General features: G+C 41.9%; 2 protein-coding genes across 2 annotated transcripts in view; both read left to right on the forward strand.

Annotated features, from left to right (window-relative positions):
* The window catches only part of nfxl1 (nuclear transcription factor, X-box binding-like 1), a 51360-nt gene extending 38094 nt beyond the window's left edge, over positions 1 to 13266 (forward strand). The window contains 7 exon segments of the mRNA XM_059547122.1: positions 4948 to 5085; positions 5202 to 5368; positions 6229 to 6298; positions 6502 to 6606; positions 11628 to 11714; positions 12107 to 12160; positions 12764 to 13266. Of these exon segments, the coding sequence (XP_059403105.1) occupies positions 4948 to 5085; positions 5202 to 5368; positions 6229 to 6298; positions 6502 to 6606; positions 11628 to 11714; positions 12107 to 12160; positions 12764 to 12970 (828 nt within the window). The 3' untranslated portion in view covers positions 12971 to 13266.
* A 4287-nt stretch (positions 13267 to 17553) lies between these two features.
* The window catches only part of corin (corin, serine peptidase), a 32751-nt gene continuing 24953 nt past the window's right edge, over positions 17554 to 25351 (forward strand). Inside the window, exons 1-3 of the mRNA XM_059547124.1 lie at positions 17554 to 17719; positions 18199 to 18321; positions 18559 to 18705. Of these exons, the coding sequence (XP_059403107.1) occupies positions 18285 to 18321; positions 18559 to 18705 (184 nt within the window). The 5' untranslated portion in view covers positions 17554 to 17719; positions 18199 to 18284. The remainder of the gene's footprint in view (positions 17720 to 18198; positions 18322 to 18558; positions 18706 to 25351) is intronic.

Below are 25351 nucleotides of genomic sequence, written 5' to 3' on the forward strand. Positions count from 1 at the left end.
CAGTTGGGGGGCCAGTTCTCCTCTGACCAGATGAAACCAGTAGTTCAATTCCAGGCTGCAGCAAAGTCAGATTGTGCAGAAGAATCATCTGTTTCCTGTGGTCTTGTCCTGGTGCTCCTCTGAGACAAGGTCTTTACAGGGGATCTGTATCTGGGGCTCTAGTTGTCCTGGTCTCCGCTGTCTTTCAGGGATGTAGAGGTCCTTTCTAGGTGCTGATCCACCATCTGGTCTGGATACGTACTGGATCCGGGTGACTGCAGTGACCCTCTGATCTGGACACAGACTGGATCTGGTGGCTACTGTGACCTCGGAACAAGAGAGAAACAGACAAATATTAGCGTAGATGCCATTCTTCTAATGATGTAGCAAGTACATAGGTTGTTATGGGAAGTGTTTCCGGTTCCGGTTTACCTAATTAATGCAGCCTAAAAATCCTTTAACGGATTTGGATATTAAAAGCATATTAGTATGTTATGTGTATGCCAGGTTAAAGAGATGGGTCTTTAATCTAGATTTAAACTGCAAGAGTGTGTCTGCCTCCCGAACAATGTTAGGTAGGTTATTCCAGAGTTTAGGCGCCAAATAGGAAAAGGATCTGCCGCCTGCAGTTGATTTTGATATTCTAGGTATTATCAAATTGCCTGAGTTTTGAGAACGTAGCGGACGTAGAGGATTATAATGTAAAAGGAGCTCATTCAAATACTGAGGTGTTAAACCATTCAGGGCTTTATAAGTAATAAGCAATATTTTAAAATCTATGCGATGTTTGATAGGGAGCCAGTGCAGTGTTGACAGGACCGGGCTAATATGGTCATACTTCCTGGTTCTAGTAAGAACTCTTGCTGCTGCATTTTGGACTAGCTGTAGTTTGTTTACTAAGCGTGCAGAACAACCACCCAATAAAGCATTACAATAATCTAACCTTGAGGTCATAAATGCATGGATTAACATTTCTGCATTTGACATTGAGAGCATAGGCCGTAATTTAGATATATTTTTAAGATGGAAAAATGCAGTTTTACAAATGCTAGAAACGTGGCTTTCTAAGGAAAGATTGCGATCAAGTAGCACACCTAGGTTCCTAACTGATGACGAAGAATTGACAGAGCAGCCATCAAGTCTTAGACAGTGTTCTAGGTTATTACCAGCGGAGTTTTTTGGTCCTATAATTAACACCTCTGTTATTTATTTATTTATTTTTTCAGAATTTAGCAGTAGGAAATTACTAGTTTTTTTTTATCAACTATGCTTTCCGTTAATATGGCTGCACGATAAATTGCATGTAATTGTCATGCGCATCTCGCCAGTAAAGCCGTTTCTGTAATTAGTAGCAAATCTCTATCACTTGCTTCCAGATGGAGCAGCATTTAATACACAGTGATGTCTTTACTGTTGAGATGTGCATGATAATGGCATGTGATGTATCGTACAGAACTATCCGTCAGTTTTGATAATTTGTATGTTTAATCTGGCCGCAAAGAAATATAGAGCTGAGTATCATCAGCATTACAGTGAAAGCTAATATCATGTTTCTTGATGATGTCCCCCAAGAGTAACATGTAAAGTGTGAAAAGCAACTGTCCTAGTACTGAACCTTGTGGCACTCCATACTGTAGTTGTGATCAATATGATATCTCGTCATTCTATGCTACGAATTGGTGATGGTCAGATAAGTAAGAGGCAATATAAATTGATTGAGATGCCGCTGAAATTAGATTTTTTTCGTCAGTTCTCAAAGTGACAGTGACATGGCTTAAACCTGGCGAATCCAGCTCGCTGGTTGAATTACTACCGCAGGGTTGTGACTTTCTAAATACCCCACGCTGCTCTGGCCGTGGTGGGGGGTTAGTAACTGTTTTTAAAAACACATTTTCTTGTCAAATTTTATCTGCATCTTCATACGGCAGTTTTGAGGTGCAATTATTCCAAATACTACTAGCAAATCCTGTCACTATTACATTGTTATATCGTACTCCCAAATATAACTCAGAATTTATTAATGAATTTGCTGCATTTGTCGGAGACCTTGTCACTGCTTATGATAAAATACTGCTGCTTGGTGATTTTAATATTCATGTTTGCTGTGCATCTATAACCTTGTCCATGGAGTTTTTAAATCTTATTGAATCCTTTGACTTTGTTCAGTGGGTTTCTGGCCCCACGCATCAACAGGGTCATACTTTGGACTTGATTTTAACTCATGGTCTATCTGTCTCCGATATCACAATTAGCAATGCAACCTTCTCTGATCATATGCCTGTAATTTTTAATGTCCCATATTTTGGTCATTCACTAAAAACTCAGTCTATGGGGCGTATGTCTCGTACCCTCAGTGCACATTCCAGTGAGGAGTTCATTGCTGCATTTCATGAGGTGTGGACTTCTTTTAAAACTGAATCTACTCTACATAACCTGGATGCGGATGAACATCTCAGTTATTTTAATTCCACCTGTGCTTCTATTCTGAACAGTATTGCACCTTTAAAGCTTAAATTTCGTAAATCAGTGCCAATTCCATGGTTTAATGACTCAGTGCGCTCTCTTAGGCAGGCTTGACCGGCAAGCCGAGCGCAGATGGAAAAAAGACAAATTGCATGTTTCATACGAAATTATGCGAAACTCTCTTTCCTCATTTCAGAGGGCAGCTAAAGCTGCTAAGAGTAAATATTTCTCCGATTTAATTATGCTTAATAGAAATAACCCGCGTGTGCTGTTTTCCACTATTGACTCTGTGTTAAATCCACCTGTTAATCTTTTTCCTGAGCCTTCTGTCTCGCTCTGTGAAAGTTTTGCAAACTTTTTCACTAATAAGGTATTGGCTATTAGATCTAAGATGTCTCAGACAGGACATGATTTGCCAGAGATTCCACTATATTCCGTCACATGGTCTGTGTTTGAGCCACTCAGCTTTCAGGCCTGTAAGGAAATTGTGGATCGTCTTAAGCCTACATCATGCCTACATGATATTGTTCCATCACATTTCCTAAAACAAAATGTGGGTGCTATGGGTTCAAGCCTGCTGTCAGTCATTAACAAGTGCTTACATACGGGCACTGTTCCTGTCTGCCTCAAACAGGCTGTGATAACTCCTTATATTAAAAAACCTAATCTAGATCAATCATCTCTCTCCAGTTTTCGACCCATTTCAAATCTCCCTTTTATTTCAAAGATTATGGAGAAAGCAGTTTTGGTACAATTACAAACTTTCCTGTTAAATAATTCAATTAATGAAGTTTTTCAATCTGGTTTTAAAGCTTTACATAGCACTGAGTCTGCTCTTTTAAGAGTTCTTAATGACATATATTTTATCACAGATTCTGGCAAACCATTGGCTCTGATCCTCTTGGACCTAAGTGCCGCTTTTGACTTAGTAGACCACAGCATTCTTCTGTCACGCTTGGAGTCTTGTGTAGGACTTCGGGGTTCTGTCTTACAGTGGTTTCGCTCTTATCTGTCAGATAGATGTTTTACTGTTCAGTTAGGTCAATATTCATCCTCTAATAAACCGCTTAATTGTGGTGTCCCCCAGGGATCAATCCTTGGGCCGGTGTTATTCTCTCTATATTTACTTCCTCTGGCCACTATCTTTAAAAAATATGGTGTCTCCTTTCATTTATATGCTGACGACACCCAACTTTACCTTCCCCTACAATGCAATAATGATTCTTCTCTTCAGCCACTGTTAGACTGCCTGAATGATCTTAAGGCATGGCTTTCCCTCAATTTTCTTCATTTAAATGAAAACAAAACTGAGTTTATTCTGTTCGGCCCCAAGGAAAACTGCGATTTTGACCTTGACCTCTGCCCTCTCACCCCTTATAACTCAAAGTGTGTTAGGAATTTGGGCTTCTTATTTGATTCAAATTTAAAATTTGATAAACAGATTTCTGCTGTAGTCAAGTCATGTTTTTACCAACTTCGCCTTCTCAGTAAAGTAAAATCCATTCTTTCAAGAAATAACTTAGAAATAGCCATTCATGCCTTCATTACCTGTAGGCTTGATTACTGCAACTCATTGCACTATGGCATTACTCAGGCATCTATCTCCCGCCTACAGCTAGTTCAGAACGCAGCCGCTAGATTGCTTGCAGGGAAGCGTAAGTTTGACCATATAACACCTGTGTTAATGTCCCTTCACTGGCTACCAGTCAAGTACAGGATTGAGTTTAAAATTTTATTATTTGTTTACAAAGCTTTGAATAACGTGGCACCGCAATATTTAACTGAACTTTTGGTTCCTTATACACCATCTAGAAACCTGAGATCCAGTGACCATGGCCTCCTAACAGTCCCTAAAGTAAAACTAAAAAAAGTGGCGATCGATCTTTTGCTGCCGCAGGCCCGAAGCTATGGAATAGCCTTCCGATGTTTATTAGGCATGCCCCGTCTATCTACATTTTTAAAACTCAGCTAAAGACTCATTTATTCTCCATGGCTTTTAACACTATATAGCTATTTTCAGCTATATTATTACTGCTCGCTTGTTCTTTTTTTGTATTATATATGCATGCTGTATCTGTTTTATTTGTTCTACTGTGTTTCTTTGATTGCTTGTGAAGCACTTTGGTCAACCTTGGTTGTGTTTTAAATGTGCTATATAAATAAATGATTGATTGATTGATTGATTGATTGATTGATTGATTGATTGACAGCAGCCTAACAATCTGTTATTGTCTGTCAATGTTCATCAAACAACACAAGATGGAGAGAAAATCACTTATTACTCTGGACTCAATCCCTTTAGCAGCTTTAATAACAATCACTGTATGTCATTCATGCAATGTCTTATTTTACATGTGATTACTTTGCATTGCTGATGTCCTTTTGCATGTCATTTTTTTGCATTTCTGTTCTTCAGTAGGCTTTAGAAACAGTCTAGTATATTAACATGTAAATGATTATAGTAAAATAAAATGACTCTGAATCATGTAAATCTGTGTGTTGAAGGTGAGTCCGGTTCCATGTCACACTCGTGGGCCGTTTTCCTGCGGCCGGTCATGTGGACGGACTTTAGCATGTGGTAACCATACATGCATTTTGGAGTGCCATCATGTGACCGCTTTGCCAAACTCAGACAAAACTAAGGTAGGTCACATGACCCTATGACCCTTTATCCATGAGCTCTGTCCTCACAATGACTGGCTTTCTGTCTGTTTTCAGTGTTTGTGTGTGTGACTCTCTCTCTCTGTATGTGTGTGTAGGCCGGTCAGGAGTGTGGGCAGTGTGAGGAGGGCTGTTCAAAGCCTCGTCCCCTCGGCTGTACCCACCCGTGTGCACTGCCCTGTCACCAGGGTAAATGCCCTCCCTGTCGGCTGATGGTCCGTCAGCGCTGCCACTGTAAGATCTCCAGCCTGTACATCGAGTGTGTGTGAGTGACCGCTGGACTCTCTGCAGCTCTCATTTGATGGAAATATTTGAAAACCTGTTCTTGATAACAACAGTCATATAATACACCCAAAAATTAAATCATTACCCCATGATTTACCCAACCTCAAGCCATCCTAGGTGTATATGACATTCTTCTTTCAGACAAATAAAATTGGAGTCATATTAAATAATGTCCAGGCTAATCCATGCTTTATAATGGCAGTGGATGGTAGCCCAAAGATTTAAGTCCAGAAAATTTCACCCATCCATTATAAAAGTCCATAAAAAGTCCAAAGTCCAAAGGCATATTTACAGCTTTATAAACCTTAATCTCACTGTCATACGTGTGTTTGTGAGAGAGTGGTGTTCAGCGGAGGATGTAGACTGCAGGCGTAGCATTAGCTCCGGTGAGATTATGTTTGTCTCGCAAAAAAACAGTTCTGTTTACAGCAAAGGAAAACCAGTGTCCTCTGTTTTTTTTATTATTTTTTTATACATTTCCTCGTTTTGTACTACTAATTCGTGATTGAAGTTTTGTTTCTGCTGGACACCACTCTCTCGTGAACATGCGTATGGTTTATTAAGTTTCTTACACAAATGAATCGCTTCGCTTCAGGAGGCCTTTATTACCCCCCCCCAGAGCCGTGTGAGGCTCTTTTTATGATGTATGGATGAAATTTTTTGGATTTCAAACTTTGGGCTGCCATTATAAAGCATGGTTAGCCTGGACATTGTTTAATATAACTCCGATTGTATTCGTCTGAAATAAGAATGTCATGTACACCTAGGATAGATTAAGGGTGAGTGATTTTTCTAAATTATCCCTTTAACATGTTCATTGAGTGTGTGTGTGTTTTGTAGGAAGTTCACATCTGCAGATGAACAGGGCAAACAGCTGCTGAGCTCCTGTCAGAATCAGTGTCCAAAACAGGTGCTGCAACACTCGATCGTGTGTTTGTGTGTCATTCTCTGAGACCAGTGCTTGTGTGTCCATACATTCAGACTAGGAATGATTTGTAGTGTTAGTTCTGTGCAAAGCTAACAGTGTTTTAATGTCGGGATGCGGCTGCGTTCAGGAGGGATGCAGTAGCTGTTAAAGGCCTGTGATAATTGGTGGTTTATGGGTATGTGCAGTTGGGATGTGGGCACCGCTGTAAGCTGCTGTGTCACCCGGATGAGTGCGATCAGATCTGCACACAGCGAGTGAAGATCAAGTGTTCCTGCAAGAGGATCAAAAAGGTACAAACACACAGAACAAACTAGGGATGCTCGGATCGATCTGTACCAGGTCAGAATCACATTTTACATTTACATTTAGTCATTTAGCACAGTGGTCCCCAACCTTTTTAGCACCAAGGACCGGTTTAATGTCAGATAAAATTTTCATGGACCGGGCTTTAAGGTGTGACGGATAAATACAAAATAAAATGATACGACTGGCATAAAAACTGTGGTATATTGTAAATATAATAATAAACATGAATCCACTGTGTATTCGTATAAAACTTTAATAGCAGCGTCCTCTTAACATCGTGCCAACAACATAACATGAATAACATCCTCTCTGCCCCTAACCCAATATGGTGACGTTTAAACATGCCTAAAAAATAAAATGCACCACAAAAACGAATATAAAATCCATGAAAATAACACAGAGTATCCTGCCTTTTTCCAAAATAAAAGATCGTTATGGCTCAGCGCACTTCTACCTCCACCTCTGTTATTTGTCTTGCAAAAATCCACTGCTCACGGCTCTACTGGTCCAATCAGCGCAGGGCTGTGCCACAGTGTTGTTTTTTGTTGAAAATGTAAAAAATATATATAATGAGTGAGTACATCATGAATCCATTTTCCAAACCATGAATCACTACGGTACACCTATGATAAGTGTTTATATTCGGACTATTTTAGTCTGGTTGGGGTCGGCCACGCTGCAGAGTAGCACAGTACCTGCGTGACTCGCCATAGATGTAAACAGAGAGAAGTAGCTCCGGCTACAATGTTCTTCCGCCAGACGCGAGCGCCAAAAGTTACCAACTGCAGCTTTAATGTAAATTATTTATTCCTTCTTGTGCGGCCCGGTACCAAATGACACACGGACCGGTACCGGGCCGCGGCCCGGGGTCGGGGACCACTGATTTAGCTGATGCTTTTATCCAAAGCAACTTACAATTGAGGACAGTGGAAGCAATCAAAATCAACAAAAGAGCAATGATATGTAAGTGCTATATCAAGTCTCAGTTAGCTTAAACGCAGAACACGTAGCAAGGGTTTTTTAAATAATGAAATAAATAGAAAAAGAATAGAGCAAGCTAGTGTCAGAGGTATTTTTTGCTTTTGTTAATTGTATAATAAATGAAAAGAAATCAGAAGTAGGGATGTTCATTTCGGTTATTTTTCCTAACCGAAAACCGACTCAAGTTAACCGATTATTAAACGTTAACAGACAAGATTATTTAAAATTTGAATTGAATTAAATGAGAAAGGATAAGTGACTGTGACCCGTTAAAAATACTAACATTTGTTTTCCGGGAATTAATTTTACATGCGCAAAAAGCAGCAAACAACAGAACATGAGGATTCACATGATCTTCACATCACGCTCCTGCAGCGCTTCTGCAAGCGGAGAAAACATAATATAGCTAGCACATATATATATATGCAGTCGTGGCCAAAAGTTTTGAGAATTACATAAATATTGGAAATTGGAAAAGTTGCTGCTTAAGTTTTTATAATAGCAATTTGCATATACTCCAGAATGTTAGGAAGAGTGATCAGATGAATTGCATAGTCCTTCTTTGCCATGAACATTAACTTAATCCCAAAAAAACCTTTCCACTGCATTTGATTGCTGTCATTAAAGGACCTGCTGAGATCATTTCAGTAATCGTCTTGTTAACTCAGGTGAGAATGTTGACGAGCACAAGGCTGGAGATCATTATGTCAGGCTGATTGGGTTAGAATGGCAGACTTGACATGTTAAAAGGAGGGTGATGCTTGAAATCATTGTTCTTCCATTGTTAACCATGGTGACCTGCAAAGAAACGCGTGCAGCCATCATTGCGTTGCATAAAAATGGCTTCACAGGCAAGGATATTGTGCTACTAAGATTGCACCTAAATCAACAATTTATAGCATAATCAAGAACTTCAAGGAAAGAGGTTCAATTCTTGTAAAGAAGGCTTCAGGGCATCCAAGAAAGTCCAGCAAGCGGCAGGATGGTCTCCTAAAGAGGATTCAGCTGCGGGATCGGAGTGCCACCAGTGCAGAGCTTGCTCAGGAATGGCAGCAGGCAGGTGTGAGCGCATCTGCACGCACAGTGAGGACAAGACTTCTGGAAGATGGCCTGGTGTCAAGAAGGGCAGCAAAGAAGCCACTTCTCTCCAAAAAAAACATCAGGGACAGATTGATCTTCTGCAGAAAGTATAGTGAAAGGACTGCTGAGGACTGGGGCAAAGTCATATTCTCCGATGAAGCCCCTTTCCGATTGTTTGGGGCATCTGGAAAAAGGCTTGTCCGGAGAAGAAAAGGTGAGCGCTACCATCAGTCCTGTGTCATGCCAACAGTAAAGCATCCTGACACCATTCATGTGTGGGGTTGCTTTTCATCCAAGGGAGTGGGCTCACTCACAATTCTGCCCAAAAACACAGCCATGAATAAAGAATGGTACCAAAACACCCTCCAACAGCAACTTCTTCTAACAATCCAACAACAGTTTGGTGAAGAACAATGCATTTTCCAGCACGATGGAGCACCGTGCCATAAGGCAAAAGTGATAACTAAGTGGCTCGGGGACCAGAATGTTGAAATTTTGGGTCCATGGCCTGGAAACTCCCCAGATCTTAATCCCATTGAGAACTTGTGGTCAATCCTCAAGAGGCGGGTGGACAAACAAAAACCCACTAATTCTGACAAACTCCAAGAAGTGATTATGAAAGAATGGGTTGCTATCAGTCAGGATTTGGTCCAGAAGTTGATTGAGAGCATGCCCAGTCGAATTACAGAGGTCCTGAAAAAGAAGGGCCAACACTGCAAATACTGACTCTTTGCATAAATGTCATGTAATTGTCGATAAAAGCCTTTGAAACGTATGAAGTGCTTGTAATTATATTTCAGTACATCACAGAAACAACTGAAACAAAGAGCTAAAAGCAGTTTAGCAGCAAACTTTTTGAAAACTAATATTTATGTAATTCTCAAAACTTTTGGCCACGACTGTGTATATATATATATATATATAGACCTATACGAGAAATATATTTTTACTTAATGAATTCAGAAAAAACTGCAACAAGTAGCCTAGTATGCAGAGATTCTGTTCATTTTTGTGCTGCGCGAAAAGAAAAACCAGACGGCAGAAAGTGTCATTCTATCTTTTCTTTAGGCTTACCACATAACAGCACAAAGATTTGTTTTTATTGTGAATGTAAAAAAATAAAGGCAAATCTTTTCCAATTCCAAATTCTACAGTTCATTGCTACCTTGACGATGCAGCCTGTTCATTATCATAATAAAATACAGTCAGTCAAACATATGGAAAAAAACACAATGCTCAGTTTAAATATGTAATAAAATCTGTGCCATTAAGTGTTATCACCATACCGCCGTGATGTTCTGCAAAACATCTTGTTTTACGTGGATATTGGAACGTGAGTTAAGTACGTAATAAATAATAATTTGCCATTCAAATACATGGCGAATACGGAAACATTTGATTTTGTGTCGAATTAGAGACCCAAGTTGGTTTCAGTTTCGTTTAGCCTAAAGGAATTTTTGTCTTGTTGATTATATTGCTATAGCTTCTTATATTTTATTTCTTGTTCTTTTCTAAATACTGTAAATTGAAAGGATTAGTTGTGAGGAGAACTAAAATAGCCTAGCTATATTTACAGTGTTTATTATAATGTTTGTAAACATTTCGCGTCAGCATTAGGCCTGTTTCTGGATGAGATGATGAAATGCGACATATATTTTTATTCTCTCTCCCTCTAAAAACACAATTTGTTTATACGCCTAGTGTTTTTTAACCATAAATATTTAGATAAATTACTGAAAATAAATGACTTTTTTAAATTCTTACGGTTGGTTAATGGCTAACCAGTAAAAAAAAACACATCCCTAGAGAGAATACAAAAAGATTAGAAAGCTAGTGTTAAACTTTAGCCCCAGCCTAGATATGAATACGATCACCTGTGAGGAATTATGAGGTCTGAAGAAACAATAAAAAAAGAAATACCACGTTGAGGAACATTAGCTAAAAGATTTAATACTTCGAATCTGATTTGCTGCCTCTGGCACCTTGTCAGTAGTCTGTGTGATACAGAGAAGGGACTCCACACACACACACACACACACACACACACACACACACACACACACACACAAAGCAAACAGTGACAGCTGAACTGAGCATGTGCGATTACTTGCATCTGTCCTTCTTCAGGTCAAGTCATATATTTGTGTAAAAAGAGTCTGTTTTCCATCAGTTGTCAGATGAACACAATATCTTTGTCGCAGTATCCTTTCATCATTTAAGGGGATTTCCCATGACTGCATCTGTGCTGTTCAGTGCGTTGACTCTGCTAGGGTTAGGCCGTTCTGTATAATACGGAGTCATCCCACATTTAAGGCATCAAAGTTCCTTCTGAAAGCTGTACGGAAAGCGGTTTGTCCTGTATTCACTGGCCATCACACCATACCTATAGCAAATTCTCAATTGATAATGAATCATTCTTTTTGGACAAATCATTCCTTTATTTGCGAACGCAGCATTAACAAGGTGATGCTTTGATAGTCAATTAAGTCTTGAAAATTATTAAATTTTGACAGTGTTTGATTCGTGAATGAATCAGCATTTTTAAGTATATTTGTATATTCATAAAGACAGTTCATAAACCGTGTAACTGCACTGACAGCCTTTCACCTCATGGGTTCCAGTTATGCTCAGTTTGACATTTTGTATCCTCTTTAATAAGAGGGTTTTGTGTAAGCTCCATTTTTAAAGGCCTATTAAAATGTTTTGATTGGGAATAAAAAGATTGGGATCTTTATCGGCCCATCATGATGAAAAGAAATCAGTAGTCTGTATCGGCTGCAGAAATCCTGATGGGAGCAGACACATCACAACACACAGTAGATGACACGAAGAAACGGGAATCGTGACCGAGACATGAGCATCTGTGATTGAGTTTGTGTTTCGTCTTTCGTCAGGAAGCTGTTTCATGGCTTTAACTGTGTAAATGGTGCTTGTATGTGTTTAGGAATTCCCCTGTTCTCGTGTGAGATCCGAGAATGACTTGGTCATGTGTGATGAGACGTGTCGAGAGTTACAGAAGAAACACGCAGAGGTAACACACACACAAACACACTCTGTGCACATACCACACCAGCACAAACTCCAAATAAAAAAAAACATTGTTTTCTTATTTTTTGTCAGATTTAGTTCACAATGCTGTCCCTAAAGTCACTCACACACAGTTACGGCTGTGATGTGTAGAGCGACACAGGAACTGTTGTCATAGAGACGGGCCATAAAATCCACTGCTGGGTCATTGATTCTTTTGGCTCAGACAGAGATAGTGTGAAACTTTAAAACCGCAAACACACACACACTTTCCAGCCCAGCTGAGAGAGTTAATGGACACAGATTCCATTTCACATAAACACACACACACAGAGCCATCAGCTCAGTGGGAAACTTGGAGAAACCGTTAACTGTGTTTGTGTGTGTGTGTTTCAGGCTTGTGCAGCAGAGGAAAGAGCTGCTCTGGAGGGAGAAATGAGAAAACAGCAGGTGAGTCGAGAAATGCATGAATGTCAAATGAGATCTGAGAAAATGATTGTGATCTGAAGAGCTGCTCACTGTTTCAGACGCTCTTTAATCAGTTAATGTTTAGCTTTACATCTCACATCAGCAGGTTAGGGTGAGGATGTTTTTGGGTGGGTTAGTGGATATTAGGATCTATGATGAAAGTGACGTGACATTCAGCCAAGTATGGTGACCCATACTCAGAATTCGTGCTCTGCATTTAACCCATCCGAAGTGCACACACACACACACACACACTGTGAACACACACCCGGAGCAGTGTTCATCATTTATGCTGCGGCGCCCGGGGAGCAGTTGGGGGTTCGGTGCCTTGCTCAAGGGCACCTAAGTCGTGGTATTGAAGGTGGAGAGAGAACTGTACATGCACTCCCCCCACCCACAATTCCTGCCGGCCCGGGACTCGAACTCACAACCTTTCGATCGGGAGTCCAACTCTCTAACCATTAGGCCACGACTTCCCCCACAATGTACATTGTGTTTGAGAGATTATCGCTGATGTAGCCTCTGAGAGAGAGTTTTTATGTGTGTGTGTGTGTGTGTGTGTGTGTGTGTGTGTGTGTGTTTCAGGCTGAACTGGAGGCATTTGAGAAACGACAGAAAGGACGGAGGAAGAAGAACAGGAAAGTCACCGAGGTGGAGGCAGAGGAGGGGGTGTGGCACAGATATAGGCTCCGCCTCCTGATGGCCTTCTGTGGCATCCTGTTGGCTGTGGCAGCATTCTGTCTGCTGCAGCTGACCAATCAGGAGACAGACAGGGAGAATGAAGGACAGTGAACGTACCTCAGCAGCTTCTTGAATGTTAACAATATTTTCTCTGTTTTGTAAACTACATTTTTTTTTCACCCTTTAATTGACTTGCGTAGATAATTAGAATGCTAGTTATATACATGCATATGATTATTTAGTCGTTGCACAGTGGAAGCTGTGATTTTCTTCACTCTTATTAAAACTGTGAAGTAAATTAAAAGTGTCATGATTTTATTTCTATTATTTAGAGAACATGATTCCGTGGGTGACATTTGGGTGATGTGAACTTATCAACTTTAAAAATAAAGACTTTGTGTTAGTGATGTATGGGACTGATTGATTTACTTAATCGTCCATATGAATTTTGTCTTACAGTAGATAAGACCAGATCAGTCTGATTTATTCAGATCTGACTTCATGAATTGGACATTGTTAGTTCTGAATTTTACGATTTTCTTCAAGGTGTTTAAAAAAAATGCATATATATATATATATATATATATAGGTAACAAGATACACTCTGTATAGGCACACACTGTATATTGGCAGATGTAAACATGTTACAATGGTAGATATTGTAAACTGACTTTGTGGTCATATAAGAAAAATAATTGCAACATAAAGTGGAGATCAGGTTCGAGAGCGTGAAGCTTTCGCTGTCAGAACGTCAAATCCGAATCAAGAGGCCACGAGTTATTATAACAACAACATCTCAAAGTTTGATAGCAGATAAATGAGCTTTACAAATGTGTCCATCAAATACACTGCACAGGATATTACGCTCCCTAAGGTCACAATAAAGTAGGGCTGCAACTAACGATTATTTTGATAATCGATTAATCTGTCGATTATTTTTACGATTAATCGGTTTATGTACTTATATTTTAGTTTTTTCCATTTTTTCCCCAAGTAAATTATTAATAAATGGTCTTTATCCTTCAGCATAGATTTTTAAGAGATTTTAACCATTTTGCACTGTCATATCCTCATCAAAAATATACCTGGAGTTGTTTTATTGTGTTAGTAATCCTTTGTCGAACTCTTCTGCAATCAGAACACTGACCCATACTCTAGCAAATTTCACAAGGAGATTTAAAATAATGTTTTCACCATGGCAGTCCTTAGAGCTCCTAAAGTAGTTTAACATCCTGAACAAAGCTTATTAAGGAATCTTTCAGAACATATTTTCACGAAGAATAAGGTTAAAACAGAATAAAATTGCAGTGCATTGTATTTTATTATTTACTGGGAAACAGCTTTATAGCTTTTGCTGTGAAATTGTAAACAATCCTTTAAAAAAAGTGCCAATGGCATGAAACCTGAATGGAACTCACAATTTAAAGTAAAATCCATCAGAAGGTTGTCCAGAAAAAAAAATTGGACAGTCACACACAAAAAACCTGCTGTGTGAAAAAGAGCAGTGAATACTTAGAAAAAAGTGCATTTTAAATATCTTTAAACATTTACCTCTCTCATTCAGTCATAATTAGGCTGCACGACTGAATTTTGAACTGGTAAACGACAAACTGATCACAGAACATGTTTGTAAAGCTTTAAATGTTAACTGTTAAAAAGCAATGTTATCAGCTTTTACGACTAAACATTTGCAAACAACATTGTACTGGAGAATCTGCACAAATGAAAGTCTTAGGGGCCGTTCACAAATCGCGCCTAAAAACGCGTGGAAAACGCTAGGCGCGCCGCTTTCTCCTTCTTTCCAAAGCGCTCGTGCAGAAGCGCCCCTGAGGCGTCTGCCGTTGCTAAGCAACCATGATGTGCTCTCTCCTTGAAGACGCGGAAATTTCAGCAAAGGATAAATGTATTTGCAGCTCTAAAAATCGCTTGCAGTAGCTCTGCTACTAAATTTATTTCAAAATGGAAATCCATATACAACTATGATCAGCTGTTCCTTTCATTTTGACTGAGCTTTTAACGTTGTTACGGGAAAGGATGAAGCTGATTGGTTAGTTCTTGTCACATGACCCGCGGTGCGGTTGCTGCATTCTGAAAAGTTGAGATGTTTTTAACTCGATGCGGTGCGGTGTTGGAAATAACGAACTTGAGCGCGCAAAAGACACGATATGTGAACGTCCCCTTAAACAGTTCAGTAGTGCAGAGTTTACAGGTTACTCTTCTTTTTTGAAGGCTCAAAGTAAAGTACTCCCAGTCTCCCACATCCCGCTGAATGCTGCAGAGACGCCGTTCGGGAAGCACGTGACATAAAACGAGGCCAGCTATTGGCTATTCGCTACTTCTCCTGCTGTACTGGCTGAGTAAAACCTCCGGTGGCTCATTACTGCCACACTTTGGTCACCGCAGATTTGAAATATGCACGAAATGAGCCGCTTACGGCAAATAAAAGTTATTTAGCAACGAATCGATGACTAAATTAGTTGAAAACTATTTTAATAATCGATTTTTATCGATTAAATCGATTCGTTGTTTCAGCTCTACAATAAAGCATTACAATAATCTAACCTTGAGGTCATAAATGCTTGGATTAACATTTCTGCATTTGACATTGAGAGCATAGGCCATAATTTAGATATATTTTTGAGATGGAAAAATGCAGTTTTACAAATGCTAGGAACATAGCTTTCTAAGGAAAGATTGCGATCAAATAGCACACCTAGGTTCCTAACTGATGATGAAGAATTGACAGAGCAACCATCAAGTCTTAGACAGTGTTCTAGGTTATTACAAGCGGAGTTTTTAGGTCCTATAATTAACACCTCTGTTTTTTCAGAATTTAGCAGTAAGAAATTACTCGTCATCCAGTTTTTTATATCGACTATGCGATCCATTAGTTTTTCAAATTGGTGTGTTTCACCGGGCTGCGAAGAAATATAGAGCTGAGTATCATCAGCATAACAGTGAAAGCTAACACCATGTTTCCTGATGATATCTCCCAAGGGTAACATATAAAGCGTGAACAGTAGCGGCCCTAGTACTGAGCCTTGAGGTACTCCATACTGCACTTGTGATCGATAGGATACATCTTCATTCACTGCTATGAACTGATGGCGGTCATATAAGTACGATTTAAACCATGCTAATGCACTTCCACTGATGCCAACAAAGTGTTCAAGTCTATGCAAAAGAATGTTGTGTTCAATTGTGTCAAACGCAGCACTAAGATCCAATAAAACTAATAGAGAGATACACCCACGATCAGATGATAAGAGCAGATCATTTGTAACTCTAAGAAGAGCAGTCTCAGTACTATGATACGGTCTAAATCCTGACTGGAAATCCTCACAGATACCATTTTTATCTAAGAAGGAATATAATTGTGAGGATACCACCTTTTCTAGTATCTTGGACAGAAAAGGGAGATTCAAGATTGGTCTATAATTAACTAGTTCTTTGGGGTCAAGTTGTGGTTTTTTGATGAGAGGCTTAATAACAGCCAGTTTGAAGGTTTTGGAGACATATCCTAATGACAATGAGGAATTAATTATAGTCAGAAGAGAAGAGGATCTATGACTTCTGGAAGCACCTCTTTCAGGAGCTTAGATGGTATAGGGTCTAACATACATGTTGTTGGTTTAGATGATTTAACAAGTTTATACAATTCTTCCTCTCCTATAGTGGAGAATGAGTGGAACTGTTCCTCAGGGGGTCTATAGTGCACTGTCTGATGTGATACTGTAGCTGACGGCTGAATGGTTGCAATTTTATCTCTAATAGTATCGATTTTAGAAGTAAAGTAGTTCATAAAGTCATTACTGCTGTGGTGTTGGGAAATGTCAACACTTGTTGAGGCTTTATTTTTCGTTATTTTAGCCACTGTATTGAATAAATACCTGGGGTTATGTTTGAAGTCTTCTCTCCCAGGATCAGGGAACAATCCTCCATAAAATGTGCCGCACACATCTGAATATTAGGGTTGAACTGTTCTGGAACAGTCTAAATGCATCTTAACCACTGATTTCTAGTCGTGTCCTCTTTTGGAAGACCAAAGTATTTTCACTTTCACAACGAAACACACAGCGTCTCCAACATGACGCCGGCGGCAACAGAGAGAATAAAAGTCACGCCTTCTTTCTTTGTGTGAACATGTGGGCGGAGTTATGCAAATCTTCCCACACAGTGATGTAGACGTGTGGGGGCGTGTTTAAACGAGGTGTTTTCTTTGATAAAGATTATCTCTTTGGATTTGAGACTTTAGTCTTTGCAACTTTAGGGATCTTATCTATTCACAAACAGCTTGTGACACTCATAAGAGAAATAAACAATTGAAATTGCATCATATGACCCCTTTAATTTTTGTTAAGTTGCTTTGCAACTATTTGTATGGTGAAAAGCGCTATAGAAATAAACTTCTAACATTCTAAACTATATTAGTGCACTAGAGCTGAAGCTAGAGCTAAAATCCAAAAAAGAAGAGAGAAGCCTTTTTTCATTTCATAAACTATTTTCTGCATCCGCTGAATTAGAATCGGCTTTCCTCGTTTTGTGAGTTTTTGTGAGATCAGAAGTGGAGTGAGTTCGAGCTGTAATCGAGGAGCTGATCTCTCTCTCAGTCTCTCTCTCTCTCTCCCTCTCTCAGTCTCTCTCTCTCTCTCTCAGTGTTGACGGGTGGAGATATAAAGGAGCGCGCGGGACTCGCTCGTCAGTGTGGAGCGGGTCGCGCGCAGACTTGCTCGTGCTCAGACAGACCGATCCTTGATAATAAAATAAACAAGCTGAGTTATAAATGAAATAACACAATAAAATAGAATAGATAGTGAGAGAGAGGGTATTTGCGATGGAATCGGCTGCAGTGAACTTTCAGTAAGTATTCAGTTTCTCTCTCTCTCTCGCGTGCGTGCGTGCGTGTGTGTGTGTGTCAGGGAGAGAGACGTTATACTTTGTTCCAGTTTGATATTTCTAAGATGTTATAATATTAAAGTCTATTACTGTGATGTTCATTTAATTATTATTATTGTTACATTTATTATTTTAATTGATTTATTTATATTTTTGTTGTACATGTATACTAATCTTTGGCAATATTGTATCATTTACAGTCATGCCGATAAAGCAATATTGAATTAAATTGAATTGAGAGTGAGAGCGTGTTTGTGTGTGTGTGTGTGTGTGTGTGTGTGTGTGAGAGAGAGAGAGAGAGTGAGAGATTGTGTGTGTGTGTTTGTGTGTGAGAGTTTGTGTCAAGTTGAACTCACGCACTTTAGTTTTTCTCCTTCCTTTCCATTCCTATAAATAACTCCTTGGTGTGTGTGTGTGTGTGTGTGTGTGTGTGTGTGTGTCAGATTCTCATGCACAAGCTGGAAACTCTGAAGCGAAAAATACCTGGGTAAAAATAGCCTGTGCTCTGCTCGTGGTGTGTGTGGCTCTGATGCTCCGGATCGTCGCTGATTTCCAGCCCATTACCGGTGAGACACGCGCACACGATCAAACTTCACTGTGCCATTTCAAATGTAATTTCTATTCATTATGAGTATGACTGTATTTAAAGGAACATTTACCATTATGACTGAGATTTATATTAGCTGTTGTTATGAATGTGATTCAGCTAAATATCTGGCTCTTGAATTCTGTTATCAGAAGTCCTGCTGATACACAAACTCACTGCAAACTCTCTCTCTCTCTGTGTGAGTGTGTGTCCTCAGGTGTGTGTGTGTCAGATGAGCTCATCATGGGTGAAGCATTCACACACACGCAGCGCTGCGGGAAACATCTGCGACTACTGCTCTTCATCCTGCTGCCATGTGTGTGCGGCCTCATCTGTGTGTGTGTGCTGCTGCTGGCGCTGACAGGTAACACACACACACACACACACCGAGCGGATCCCTTCAGCCTGCTCTCAGTCTGGACACATGGAGTGATGAGACAAACAAGTGTTAAATAACAATTGTGACACACACACACATCTGCTGTCTCTCTGTGTATGCTGATGGTGTGTGTGAGATGATTGGAGCATCTTCACTCAGCTCTCATGACATTTGTCCGTGTATCTGTGTAATTTTCAGGCTGTTATGTCTAATTTTGTCTCCTGCCAAATGAGTCACATCATGATGTTCACTGTCATAGAAAGAGTCTCTGAAAAAGAGAAATCTGCAGCGATGTAGCACACACGTCTGTGCAGTCTGTGTGTGGGTTTCTACAGGTCTGACTGTACTTGTGAGGTCCAAAATGTCATTGAAAATATCCAGTTAAACACTAGTGAGCCGGACCTCACTAGTTATAAATCAATCAAATCATGTTTGTATTGAAATCTAGTGATTTGCACAGGTTTCTGAGAGGGTTTGTTTAGGTTTGTGTGTGTGTGTGTGTGTGTGTGTTGGTTCAGATGCATCTCCTCTCTCTCAGTTTGCTCCTCATAAATGCTCAAAGAAGGCATTTGATGCTTCCAAGGTCAAAAGGTCACCATCTGGACAGATGTGCACACTGAAGACATCTCCTCCCACCCTGTCCTGCCTTTGTCCTCTCTGTCTCTGTCTCTCTGCCGCTCTTTGTTTATTGGCCAGAAAGGCTCTTTGGTGGGACGTGATCGGAGCTGTGAATCCGAGACACCCGTCCTGTCCGGACGTTCTGCTGTGTCACCGAACCTGTTTTTGCACCGTCACAGTGGCTGTCGTCTCTCTCTCTCTCTGTCTCTGTCTCTGTCTCTAACACAGCACGACTGATTCATATTAAGGAGACATGAGACGTGCCGTTTCAGAAGAAACACTGGCCAGAATCTCAGGGATGCAGACTCAGAGCAGATGTGTGTTTCACAGCGAGGCCGTATGCAGATGTTTGCAGAATTACTTTCACCTGCAGCTTCCTGTGCTCTTCTTCAGCACTGCTCCATGGACTCAGGGTCAGATGGGTCTCGTGTGAGGCGCCTCATGTCACTACTTGCATCTGCAGGGTTGATTTTCTTGAGGTTTGTGAAGGTATAACTCGCTCACCGGTTGGTTCAGGTGTGTTGGAGCTGAACTCTGCAGGAACCTGGTATTAAAATGCATTTTTGTCAATGTGATCATAAGTGCATAATGCTACATACTGGCATGAATGGGATCTGAAATGGTTTGCACTTGTCCATTTTCTAAAACGCTTTCGACCACATTGTTTTGGTTGTGTAGACGCTCATGTGGTTGAATACGTTTAAACATCTACAAAAGAACAGTTCCTCTCTGCATGCTGACATAAACATTACAGGACGTGTTAGTGGAGCGTTAACCAGAAGCGTTTAAACATTGCCAGCTGAAACAGTAAGCTTGGTCTGAAGGAAAAAAAAAATAATAATAATTTAAAAAATTAAAAAGTACAATGTTCTTATATCATTCCTGATTCTAACACAAATCCACAGCGTGGTCGAAAGATCAGAAAAAGCCCATACGTGCACACGTCCATAGTCCCTCCCCTCAGAGAAGTCAGGAAAGTGGACAAAAGAGACGGATTAAAACAGCAGGTGTGATGGGGAATGTGTCTGCCTCGTCTGCTTTGACCAGAATGTCAGGTGTGTCAGGGCCTGTTATAGAGCACAGACGAACAGAAGAACCTCTGGACTGATCCACGATGAGCGCTGCATGTTGTCCACGCTGTTTTTTGGAGGAGAACTGAACCCTGAGAGGGTAGTGATGATGATGATGATGATGATAATGCGATCTAGACTTCACCCCCCCCCCCCCAATGAGATCTGACCTTGATGTAAGACTCCGCTCTGTCTCCACGTGTTATGATTTTATACAGCGGTCTTCCTCTGGTCCTCTCTCATTTGACTCCATTCCAGTGTTCTGTCCTATTAACAATTAAAGGCATCGTTCAATGCCAAAAATTATCCTTTGCTCACCCTCATGTTGCTCATAACCTGTATGAATGATTTTCTTCCGTGGAACACAAAAGAAGATATTTTGATAAATGTCTTTTGTCCATACAATGAACCCCTTTTTTGTTTCACAGAAGAAAGAAAGTCATGTTTGAATGAGATGAATGGAGTAAATTGGACACAATGGACACAACTTCAGTTTTGGGTTAAAGATCCCTTTTTACAAACAAACATATTTGTTCGTTGTGGTGATTCTCACGCTTGCTTGCTGTGAAATCTTTCCGGACGAGGGTCTAGTTCACTGCTGGCATGAAAACGATCTGACCTAATTTGTGGAAATGATAATAGTTTGTTTATTATGGTGTATTTGTGTTGGCTGAAATTTCCTTGGTGAAGCAGCTCCAATTGGTCACATCACTGCGTCAGATCAGATCAAAAGACTACTTTCATAAAACTAAATGTTTCAAGAGGGGGTTTTCACAATGATGCCACGAAAGAACCATTTCTGGTTCCCCAAAGAACCTTTAAGTGATCAGTGCTTACAGTTTTTTTCGATTGCTAAACGACAGTGAGCACATCTGGAGCTACATGTGCAAAACTCTAACTACAGTCTGCACTAGCAACAGTCACCTTGGCTAAACAGTTCACATCACCTGCAAAACTCATTTCAAGCAACACAACTCTTAACACATGGCTCAAAACAGACTCAGTGCAGCCAAACACTACACACAACCCTCACTGAGATAACACACACCGTCACTCAGAACACACCGAGAGGAGAAACACTACACACGACCCTCACTGAGATAACACACACCGTCACTCAGAACACACCGAGAGGAGAAACACCACACACAACCCTCGCCGAGATAACACACACCGTCACTCAGAACACACCGAGAGGAGAAACACTACACACGACCCTCACTGAGATAACACACACCGTCACTCAGAACACACCGAGAGGAGAAACACTAAACACAACCCTCACTGAGATAACACACCGCGTCACTCAGAACACACTGAGAGGAGAAACACTACACACAACCCTCGCTGAGATAACACACACACCGTCACTCGGAACACACCGAGAGGAGAAACACTACACACGACCCTCACTGAGATAACACACACACCGTCACTCAGAACACACCGAGAGGAGAAACACTACACACAACCCTCGCTGAGATAACACACACACCGTCACTCGGAACACACCGAGAGGAGAAACACTACACACGACCCTCACTGAGATAACACACACACCGTCACTCGGAACACACCGAGAGGAGAAACACTACACACGACCCTCACTGAGATAACACACACACCGTCACTCAGAACACACCGAGAGGAGAAACACTACACACGACCCTCGCTGAGATAACACACACCATCACTCAGAACACACCGAGAGGAGAAACACTACACACGACCCTCACTGAGATAACACACACCGTCACTCAGAACACACCGAGAGGAGAAACACTACACACGAGCCTCGCTGAGATAACACACACCGTCACTCAGAACACACCGAGAGGAGAAACACTACACACGACCCTCGCTGAGATAACACACACCGTCACTCAGAACACACCGAGAGGAGAAACACTACACACGACCCTCGCTGACATAACACACACCGTCACTCAGAACACACCGAGAGGAGAAACACTACACACGACCCTCGCTGAGATAACACACACCGTCACTCAGAACACACAGAGAGGAGAAACACTACACACGACCCTCGCTGAGATAACACACACCGTCACTCAGAACACACCGAGAGGAGAAACACTACACACGACCCTCGCTGAGATAACACACACCATCACTCGGAACACACCGAGAGGAGAAACACTACACACAACCCTCACTGAGATAACACACACCGTCACTCAGAACACACCGAGAGGAGAAACACCACACACACCCCTCGCTGAGATAACACACCGTCACTCGGAACACACCGAGAGGAGAAACACTACACACGACCCTCGCTGAGATAACACACACCGTCACTCAGAACACACCGAGAGGAGAAACACTACACACGACCCTCGCTGAGATAACACACACCGTCACTCAGAACACACCGAGAGGAGAAACACCACACACACCCCTCACTGAGATAACACACACCGTCACTCAGAACACACCGAGAGGAGAAACACCACACACACCCCTCACTGAGATAACACACACCGTCACTCAGAACACACCGAGAGGAGAAACACCACACACACCCCTCACTGAGATAACACACACCGTCACTCAGAACACACCGAGAGGAGAAACACTACACACAACCCTCACTGAGATAACACACACCGTCACTCAGAACACACCGAGAGGAGAAACACCACACACACCCCTCACTGAGATAACACACGCCGTCACTCAGAACACACCGAGAGGGGAAACACTACACACAACCCTCACTGAGATAACACACACCGTCACTCAGAACACACCGAGAGGGGAAACACTAAACACAACCCTCGCTGAGATAACACACACCGTCACTCAGAACACACCGAGAGGAGAAACACTACACACAACCCTCGCCGAGATAACACACACCGTCACTCAGAACACACCGAGAGGAGAAACACCACACACGACCCTCGCTGAGATAACACACACCGTCACTCGGAACACACCGAGAGGAGAAACACCACACACGACCCTCACTGAGAGAACACACACCGCGTCGCTCAGAACACACCGAGAGGAGAAACACTACACACAACCCTCGCTGAGATAACACACACCGTCACTCAGAACACACCGAGAGGAGAAACACTACACACAACCCTCGCTGAGATAACACACACCGTCACTCAGAACACACCGAGAGGAGAAACACTACACACGACCCTCGCTGAGATAACACACACCGTCACTCAGAACACACCGAGAGGAGAAACACTACACACAACCCTCACTGAGAGAACACACACCGTCACTCGGAACACACCGAGAGGAGAAACACCACACACGACCCTCACTGAGAGAACACACACCGTCACTCAGAACACACCGAGAGGAGAAACACCACACACAACCCTCGCTGAGAGAACACACACCGTCACTCAGAACACACCGAGAGGAGAAACACCACACACAACCCTCGCTGAGATAACACACACCGTCACTCAGAACACACCGAGAGGAGAAACACCACACACGACCCTCGCTGAGATAACACACACCGTCACTCAGAACACACCGAGAGGAGAAACACCACACACAACCCTCGCTGAGATAACACACACCGTCACTCAGAACACACCGAGAGGAGAAACACCACACACAACCCTCACTGAGATAACACACACCGTCACTCAGAACACACCGAGAGGAGAAACACTACACACACCCCTCGCCGAGATAACACACACCGTCACTCAGAACACACCGAGAGGAGAAACACTACACACGACCCTCGCTGAGATAACACACACACCGTCACTCAGAACACACCGAGAGGAGAAACACCACACACAACCCTCGCTGAGATAACACACACCGTCACTCAGAACACACCGAGAGGAGAAACACCACACACGACCCTCACTGAGAGAACACACACCGTCACTCGGAACACACCGAGAGGAGAAACACCACACACGACCCTCACTGAGATAACACACACCGTCACTCAGAAGACACCGAGAGGAGAAACACTACACACGACCCTCGCTGAGATAACACACACCGTCACTCAGAACACACCGAGAGGAGAAACACCACACACAACCCTCACTGAGATAACACACACCGTCACTCAGAACACACCGAGAGGAGAAACAGCACACACGACCCTCGCTGAGATAACACTACACACAACCCTCACTGAGAGAACACACATCGTCACTTGGAACACACCGAGAGGAGAAACACCACACACGACCCTCACTGAGATAACACACACCGTCACTCAGAAGACACCGAGAGGAGAAACACTACACACGACCCTCGCTGAGATAACACACACCGTCACTCAGAACACACCGAGAGGAGAAACACTACACACAACCCTCGCTGAGATAACACACACCGTCACTCAGAACACACCGAGAGGAGAAACACCACACACGACCCTCGCTGAGATAACACTACACACAACCCTCGCTGAGATAACACACACCGTCACTCAGAACACACCGAGAGGAGAAACACTAAACACAACCCTCACTGAGATAACACACTGCGTCACTCAGAACACACCGAGAGGAGAAACACCACACACAACCCTCGCCGAGATAACACACACCGTCACTCAGAACACACCGAGAGGAGAAACACCACACACAACCCTCACTGAGATAACACACACCGTCACTCGGAACACACCGAGAGGAGAAACACCACACACACCCCTCGCTGAGATAACACACACCGTCACTCAGAACACACCGAGAGGAGAAACACCACACACAACCCTCGCTGAGATAACACACACCGTCACTCAGAACACACCGAGAGGAGAAACACTACACACACCCCTCGCTGAGATAACACACACCGTCACTCAGAACACACCGAGAGGAAAAACACTATTTGAACAAATAATTTTCAGGGCTAATCCTGAAATTGCAATCAACAGGGTTTGAAAGGCACAAGGCTGAAATCTATTC

The sequence above is a fragment of the Carassius carassius genome, unplaced genomic scaffold (assembly GCF_963082965.1).
Source record: "Carassius carassius unplaced genomic scaffold, fCarCar2.1 SCAFFOLD_92, whole genome shotgun sequence".
Taxonomy (NCBI): Eukaryota; Metazoa; Chordata; class Actinopteri; order Cypriniformes; family Cyprinidae; genus Carassius; species Carassius carassius.